General features: G+C 43.0%; 4 protein-coding genes across 4 annotated transcripts; 2 read left to right on the top strand and 2 right to left on the bottom strand.

Annotated features, from left to right (window-relative positions):
* Positions 1 to 1,138: 1,138 nt before the first annotated feature.
* Positions 1,139 to 1,674, bottom strand: LOC134180432 (small ribosomal subunit protein mS33-like). Its single transcript, XM_062647577.1, has one exon. The coding sequence runs from the start codon at positions 1,672 to 1,674 to the stop codon at positions 1,372 to 1,374; it is 303 nt and encodes a 100-aa protein (XP_062503561.1). The 3' UTR covers positions 1,139 to 1,371.
* A 38-nt stretch (positions 1,675 to 1,712) lies between these two features.
* Positions 1,713 to 2,863, top strand: LOC134179762 (uncharacterized). Its single transcript, XM_062646718.1, has 3 exons — positions 1,713 to 1,849; positions 2,483 to 2,671; positions 2,725 to 2,863. The coding sequence occupies exons 1-3, from the start codon at positions 1,715 to 1,717 to the stop codon at positions 2,767 to 2,769; spliced, it is 369 nt and encodes a 122-aa protein (XP_062502702.1). The 5' UTR covers positions 1,713 to 1,714; the 3' UTR covers positions 2,770 to 2,863.
* Positions 2,807 to 3,715, bottom strand: LOC134179761 (uncharacterized). The gene has a single exon (XM_062646717.1). The coding sequence runs from the start codon at positions 3,606 to 3,608 to the stop codon at positions 2,967 to 2,969; it is 642 nt and encodes a 213-aa protein (XP_062502701.1). The 5' UTR covers positions 3,609 to 3,715; the 3' UTR covers positions 2,807 to 2,966.
* A 3,174-nt stretch (positions 3,716 to 6,889) lies between these two features.
* Positions 6,890 to 8,054, top strand: LOC134179604 (uncharacterized). Its single transcript, XM_062646540.1, has 2 exons — positions 6,890 to 6,995; positions 7,483 to 8,054. The coding sequence occupies exons 1-2, from the start codon at positions 6,890 to 6,892 to the stop codon at positions 8,052 to 8,054; spliced, it is 678 nt and encodes a 225-aa protein (XP_062502524.1).

Raw genomic sequence — 8,054 nt, 5'->3', positions numbered from 1 at the left:
ATAAAAATTGAAAATCAAAAAATAAAAACATAAAATAGAAATGTACAAAATTAAATAGCCGGACCATCCACTGACCATGATGTACTGGGAATGGTAACACTGTATTTCAATTTCTGCTACTTCGGCAGAGTCATTGGCACCACTCATCAACTGCAGCAGTGTGCACGAAATGAACTGCGTACACACAAACAAAAACACTGGTTGGGGATAATTTGAAGTGTACGACTGTTCATTGGAACATTCTATAGGTGCTTGGACTTAGACTGACATGTCGGAATATGTTTAATGGCAGTCTACCAATATCTACCAGTTACAAAACCTCCTAACTCCAACCATTACCTTTACTTTCCTCCAGAAAGCCATAACTAACAGATTTGCAAGAGTGATTCAAAACCTCCTTAAAGCCATCCTGACACAAATAGACACCAGATAATTTCTAGCAGACATTCTATCGATGACACCTTCATCTGCCACCTGGCTTACAAACACCAACAAACATGTAAACAAAGAGATGTTAGTCACCAGTGGCACAACAGAAGATCAGGGAGTTCTGCCCAGGTTGCCCAGGTGGTCGGACACGTAATGAGCATTGAAAGGTGAGCATTGTGTTGAAAAGTTAGCACTTTGTTCACACTGTGACATGGCGGCAGACCCGCCCTGCTATGATACGATCTGTATAATACAATCTATCACTCAGGGCACTAAGGTGGTGGTGAGATCCACCACAGCAGTCTACATGTCGGCAATGAGCAAGGCAATATCCTAAGCGCCCTGTAACAGAGCCAGTCAAAGTCGTCTTCAGAATTTTTTCTAGACAGGAGCATGCACTCGCTGTTACCTGCAGCTAGTGCACAGATGGCAGACCATCAACAATGTGATAGATTCTGTTTGGCACTTTCTTGTCTGTTTTGCAACAATGCTTGTTTGTCCGGGGTTTGCTATTCTTTCTATATCTGAAATAAACCATGTCCCTTGATGCAGCGACTACCCGACCACATCTCCGAAAATCCTGGGCACAGCCCTGAAGATCAAAGCTGAATTTCCACAACACAAATAGGAAACACTTTCTGCAGATTCTAAGCGTTAGCATGAAATCAGACTGCACTAATAGTATCCAAGTTCTACAACATCTTAATTAATTAATAATTAACACAATCAACACATCTGTAGTTGATAGTTCTTATTTTTACAAAGTTTTTAGCGGTAGACCTGCAATAACTGTAATAACCTGATATGAAGCAATCACTTCTTTGTACACAATTTGCTAACTTAGCAATGTCTCAGATAATCAATAACAACAAGTGATACACTATCCTCATCCACATGTTACCACTATACAGTAGTACTCACATCTCCTCCTCAGTTTCACTTCTATTTTCTTCTTGATCGTCTGCCTTGTCCTTTCTTTGGAGGCCCTTTGCCACGGGCTTTTCGTTTCGCGTTCATCTCCTCTCTGAAGTCGATATGCGGGTCTCTGTATAGCCCTAAGCGTCTCAGTCGTAGAAACAGAGAGTTTATTTCCTTGGTTGGAGGATAGTAAGACGTCACTTCTTCTCGCAGCTCTACAGGATTCCTCTTGAAATATCTTATAATTTTGAGGTCGTATGGAGTCAACTGGCGCGGTATATCGCCAAATATGCGAGCACCGAGTTGCACGAGCCGCTGAGACGCCATTGCTGGAAGTCACGTGTTTGGGTTGACATCAACCTGCGGTATGGCAAGGTTTGAATGGCCGAGTTTCTTTCCATCGCTTTCTCCAAGTTTAGTCGATATGCCGTGGCTTATAAAATGGAATGATACTTGCTCAGAAGTAACGGTTGCCGAGCAGGAGAAGGAATACACAGCAATGGTCCTGATTTACATAGCAGTGTTGTACCTAAACGTTTGTAGTACATAGTTCAGGGAACTGAAATGCTTTTTTACAATTAATAGTTAAAGTAACAAGTCGAATATAATCCTGTTCATATTATTTATAGAAATAGGTTTCTTTAACGCGCGCTAGCAATGAAGGCGTTGTGATTGTATGGACGGAATATTATTCTAAATTAAATGTATCGTTCAATGTCAGCGTGTTGACAAGTATCCTTAGAATTGTGGTGCTGGTTGTGTGTGTGTGTGTGTGTGTGTGTGTGTGTGTGTGTGTGTGTGTGTGTGTGTGTGTGTGTGTGTGTGTGTGTGTGTGTGTGTGTGTGTGTGTGTGTGTGTGAGTTGTACCGGTCAGTTTAGCAAATAGATAATCAAGAAATGACAGTCTAATTTTCTAGATGCTAAACAGCATTGTCAGACCAGTCTCGGACTCTGTACCTACCTTTATTGTTGATTTCTGTATAGATGTCTCCATGCAACTGATTGATAAAGTTAACAAGATATATCCCATGTACACGCCACTTACTGTACCGAATAGAGTGACTTAGCTAATTAGGCAGTCGTGTGTAGTTGTCTACCATTCAGTGGATGGTGACAGTCATTGTTTTACTTGTAGTGTGATGCTTTAGCTAATCAAGGTCATGACGACATTCCCATTGGACAGACTCGGAGTGGTGCAGACACTCCTGAAACATACAGTATAACAGGAGAGGCTGATGAGGAAATCAATGGTGAAGAAGACACCGATGTTGAAATAGATGACGATATTGCAGACTTTGATGTCGAGTCTGATGACGATGTGGAGGTAAAAATCACAAGAATGGAAACCAAACATAATCACATCATTGTGTGTGCTAGGTGGCCATGACAGATGGGGTTATTAATGAACTACCCCCTTGGTAACTCAGAAGTTAATATCAACCCGCAAAGAGGGCAATGCTCCAGATGCAACATTTTTAATACAGAAACTACAATAGAAATTTTAAAAATAATTGAGTGTGTCCTAAGAAAGTCTATTCATGTAGAGTTCGCGTGTTTAGTAGCAGACACTTGTACAGTACAGCTAGCAGATTGCCTTTGTCATTGCATGCTCTCTTAGTCTATGGTGTGATATCCTTCGTCACAACCGACATAACAAGCATGACAATCGATGATCCAGCAGTCGCGATAGTCAACGCTACGTTGATTCCCAAATTGGCAAGCAAAGCCTGATAGTTTGCAAGGCTGTAGTATTCCTGTGACGGATAGCAAATAACCGACGTACCAAATGTCACACACCGTTTCCTGAAAAAGTCGACCAGGATGCAACCCTGGGCCATCGTACCCACAGCCAGGACGACGAGTGCAGCCATGACGACTCGAGACCTTCCGCTTGCAGCCATCAGACCGACAGCGGCGCACAACAGCACGGCTGTGTCATGTACCATAGTGGCTATGACGGCTGGATGGAAGCTGTCCGAGTCGTTGACGTGGTAGGCGAGCACGCAGCCAGCTGCACACGTGGTCAACAACTCGATAAATGAGACGACGTAGAGTAGGACTTGGGAAGTCCTCAGACGTTTGTCCAGAGGAGAATATGGTCGCGGCTTGATGAGATAGGATTGCTCGTTTTGTTGATGCTGGATCGTTGGAGTCCACGCCGGTGCAGCCAATGGGTTGGTTTCGCTGGTGACGCCGATCCCGTGGTACTGGTAGTCGGGAGGACTTTGAGAGTCCTTGAATCGATGCATTTCGACGGACATTGTTGTCGTGGCTCAAGACTTGCTGCACTGTACAGTAACGTCGACAAACGCGCAATTAGCAGTTCCGGACGGAAACGACTGCCGGTCGACGTCACCGGTTGTGCAACCCTTATTACGTACACAGGTATACACGTGACAGGATATGACTGAAAAAATTAGTAGAGAAGCACTTTAGTGCTAACAAATGTCTAGTGAAAAAACAATTTAACAGTGTCTAACAGCTGGTGTACAAGAGATCTAGACCAGCACTCTAGCCTCGAAAGCCGTGCTCAATGTGAGACCTCACGTGCCTACACGCACGTGAGAGGAGGTGCTTGAGCCGATATGAGAAAGGCTTGGTTGCAAATCTGTACATCACTGATGACGTCGATGGCATGTTCACGTCACGAAACTTGATCTAGATACATCGTTTCCATTGTTCCTTGATCTGATGCAATTCTAGAGCCACTAGTTTTTATGTTGCGACTGGTAAGTCCTTAGACCTATCTGTATCAGTACCTGGTCTTGACGAATTTTATGAGTCGGTTCCTAAAGGAAACGGAAGCTGTAGCTGCGGCAATGCTTGCCTGGGTTCTATGCACGTTCGAGATGTAGATTTAGATCTAAGACTCTTTGGCGCGTAATGTGCAGTGCATATTACAAATGTCTTCACTACTAGAATAGAGCATGTTGAACTGGGATGTTCACTAGACAGCTAGTGCAAATATTGCATGCAGATTCAGCAGAGAGTCAGACGGATCCGGTAGATGGCGAGATTTCAAGAACTTAGAACCGCTCACTGACAAGTTGGAGCTTTGCTCCGACTCCTTGCGTGGTGTCCAAATTGTTTCCAAAAAGGTTAGACTAAACTTGCAAAATGTTGTTTGATCCGGTCATACGTAGTGCAGTTGATTTTCTGTATATTGTTTTAATCCAGCTTGAAAATATCTAATCATGCAGTCCTTCCCCAACAGCAACGGTGCATATCATTTGCTGCACCTACCACTAGAGGTACGATACTGATTGCTCACTGCATTTGACTGGCATGCACCAGAGCTTTCCCTTTGATATAGGAATTTGTTCCTCTCAAAACGGTCTGCAACCTCACCTTGGCGTTATCTATTGCTATACTTTAATTACTATCCACGCCGTCAAACGTTTTCATCGAGATCAGCAATCTCGTGCACCTGCATGTGTCTAACTCCATCAATACACATGCATGCAAGCAGGTTGCCCCTGTATCCTGATATGAGCCCACGCCCTTTCTGCTGCTGCCCCTCACACTTTGTATACACACTCACCCCTTGCACGTCTCTGTTAGCTACAAAGCTGCAGAATTGCCCAGTCAAGAAGTGATGTACACACGCACATGTATATACCCTTGTAGCGCGCGTATGCATATCTAGATGCTGTTGAGTAGATCATTGCTAGATGACTGAAGAAATGACTGGCCTTTGATCTTGATAAAACTTAAACGTGATTGTAGTTTCTTTGAGTTACTCGGCAGCTCACTGCATGATTTAGAGGCACCAAAAAACAGAAAGTGTATGACATAAAAACCAAAACATTATGCACTCGGTTACCTAGTTCGTCCTCAGAGCCCTAGAGCTCTTTTTATGACATTTGGCGTCACAAGGCAATGGACTTACTAGGGGAGGTGCACGTGGCCTTCATTGCACTAACTTGTCTGAATATGAAGTTGTCTGATTTCAAGAACCTTGTCGTAAACGTATTGCTGTTTGCTCATACGTGACATACTCATGCACTCACTCACCCACTCACTTGCAATTAACAGCCAGCAAATGACAACATATATAGCGTATTACGTACCAACATATGAAGTTTCTAATTGGTCCAATTAAATACAACACTCTCAGGAGAAATAAGACTCACTACAACTGCATGCATGTAACCTAGGAAACAATACAAGAAGCAGAATACTAGGTACTGGCAAGCAACAGGTCTAACACCAAGACCTGAATAAGCTCAGTAAGACCCAATAAAGGTTCCAGCTGTTGGAGATAAAGTCATGTCTATGACTAAGACAGGAAATGGCTTGTTCTCTAGATTACTAGCCTGCCACGACTTCAATTGGTGTGAGACCTGTTGCACAGTGGAAGCTACATCACCTAGTCCACGATCATAGCAAATCCTCGTAAGCACCGCATGCAGGGTTTCAGTATGTGCCAAATATCTTGGGAAAGACAACATTCAGGGCCCACTTCAACTGTATACAACGTTTTTTATCTCAACCAGATGAACGAATAATTTTCATCAATGACTACAACAGGAGAAGATTCTATAGACATCCACTACCGTAAGGACCTTTATGCATGCCTGGTGCAGACATACTATACTACATGTATTGTTCGCTAGGATGACAAGCATATACATGAACAGTTTCCTGTCTGTGGTGTTAAGAGCCCTAGCCATAATATCTTTTTTGAGCCCAAAACAAACTTTTCAATTGTGAGTGGCCTCCTACCACCCACAGCTGGGTAGAGCTGACTAGCTAGTACATGCAACAGCAATATTCATTTTGCCAGCCTGACTGACCGGATCGCATACTAGCTAGCAGAAACAGATCTAGACTGACGTCTATAAGTAGTCTAACTTTCTTGCAGGTGCAATACACATTGACGGCCTTAGTGGCTCTACAATCAGGAGATCCGTAATGGTGTCACACTGGTGTCACACGAAGTCCCCTTTCAAGTCCACCTAACTAACATCTATACAAACTGCTGCAAATTAATGGCGCAATGTTACCACTAAGAAGAGCGGAAAAGGCATCAAGCACGACACATGCGTACCTTGGAATGCATTAGCAATGCTTGAGATACTTGAAAGCTCCATGTATGCAATGTCTACTAAACCTAGACGATAGAATGACGTCATAGCTCTGTCTTGGATCGAGTACACGTGCGACGACACAACAATTGCGTGTACGCCCCTGCATGGGTTTGGTCGCACTGTAAGTTTGATACACAAGCATATAGAAGGTAAGCCCGCCTTTAGAATTCCAAACGTCATAAATGTATTTACACTTTAGGAATCGCGGCAGATGTGCAAAACAAACTACGCAATAACTACCACAAAACAAGGAATACCGGATAACCGCCTTTAACTTAATTAACCATGATCGAGAAACCCCGGTGGAATTTTGCTGTTTGCTGTCACTTAGACAACAAACGCCGCCGGATAACGATAAGTTACGACTGCAGCTACCTGTATATAAACCGTTCATTGTCACCTTGCAGCAGCATTCTGTAAAGCGTCGGTAGTCTACCAAAGCTCGAGGCGTGATGGGAAAACTGTTGGTGTTTGCTGCGTTACTGCTGTTAGTATTCTACTATGCAGCTGGTGGTGTTGCTGCTGTGGCAATCAAGTCTACTGTATCTGAGGTGTATAGTATACATAGTCACCGTGACTGTGCAAGATCTATACAAGAATGATTTCAAAATTTTCAGTGTATTTTGTAGTAAATTATACAAACAATTGTTATCATGTTGTTTTTGAAAAAATCTGATAGCGTACAAGCTTCAGATACAAAGTCACAGGCTAGCAAGAACCGTCTGCGAAGGGACGCAACGTCTGCTCAAACGGCAGTGAAACAGGTAACTTAATGCTACAAAACACTTTACTAAATAAATGATCATGACAAACGCTCTCTTACCACTCAAAAACATGTTCACTTTTCCAACCAGTTCTAACTGTTTTCAATTCTGATAACTATCGCTTCTACAAGACAACCTACAGTGGTAAACACGCATTCATCTAGACAGTAACACTATATACACATCAACGAGAATTAAGACTAGATTCTACTAGGTTCATTAGTTAATTTCTGTGTTTAGATGTTGTAGTTTAATGTTCATTCGGTTATTGTAATGTATAGGAATGCGCCAGTGTGGCTCCAATCCAATGACGACAGTTGCTAGAAACTACACAGCTAGGTCGTGTGTCGATCACATGGAACACGGGGCGTCTCACTGTGGACATTACGTCATCGATGATGGACAAGAAAGTTACGTTGTCTTCTGTGATATCAGCACAGAGATTGGATTTGCCTACACACTTATCGAGTCGTTTGGTCTCAAACACAACTCTTTCTTTCGAAAAGGTCTGACTGTGAACTGGCCTATCAATGAGAATTCACCCAACTGGAACATGTACCGTCTCTCCCACAGCAGAATGTCCCGTGTTAGAGATCACTCCACCTACTGGAGAACCACGTGCAACTTTCCATCTGTGGGAATTGACTACCAAGATTATGTGAGAGCAAGAATTACAGACGTAGATCCATTAAAGCAGACCTTGTCTAATACTTGCAAAAAGGTAGAATATATCAATTTGCGTGGTCACCTAGGATTACAGACGACAGTTGCATTTTGGAATAATAATGGCAATCATATGCATACTGACAGCAGTGCAAGAAAATGTGCATTTAAAGCCACAGTGGCCCGATGA

This window comes from Corticium candelabrum, chromosome 5, assembly GCF_963422355.1.
Source record: "Corticium candelabrum chromosome 5, ooCorCand1.1, whole genome shotgun sequence".
NCBI classification, from domain to species: Eukaryota; Metazoa; Porifera; class Homoscleromorpha; order Homosclerophorida; family Plakinidae; genus Corticium; species Corticium candelabrum.
Note: the sequence above shows the minus strand (reverse complement) of the source record. Positions and strands in the feature narration are given on the sequence as shown.

Coding starts and splice junctions, on each gene's coding strand:
- LOC134179761 (XM_062646717.1), bottom strand. CDS start 3,608: ATGTCCGTCGAAATGCATCGATTCAAGGACTCTCAAAGTCCTCCCGAC.
- LOC134179604 (XM_062646540.1), top strand. CDS start 6,890: ATGGGAAAACTGTTGGTGTTTGCTGCGTTACTGCTGTTAGTATTCTAC. Junction 6,996..7,482: donor TACTGTATCTGAGGTGTATA/GTATACATAGTC, acceptor TGTAATGTATAG/GAATGCGCCAGTGTGGCTCC.
- LOC134179762 (XM_062646718.1), top strand. CDS start 1,715: ATGGCAAGGTTTGAATGGCCGAGTTTCTTTCCATCGCTTTCTCCAAGT. Junction 1,850..2,482: donor AGAAGGAATACACAGCAATG/GTCCTGATTTAC, acceptor TTTTACTTGTAG/TGTGATGCTTTAGCTAATCA. Junction 2,672..2,724: donor AGTCTGATGACGATGTGGAG/GTAAAAATCACA, acceptor TGTGTGTGCTAG/GTGGCCATGACAGATGGGGT.
- LOC134180432 (XM_062647577.1), bottom strand. CDS start 1,674: ATGGCGTCTCAGCGGCTCGTGCAACTCGGTGCTCGCATATTTGGCGAT.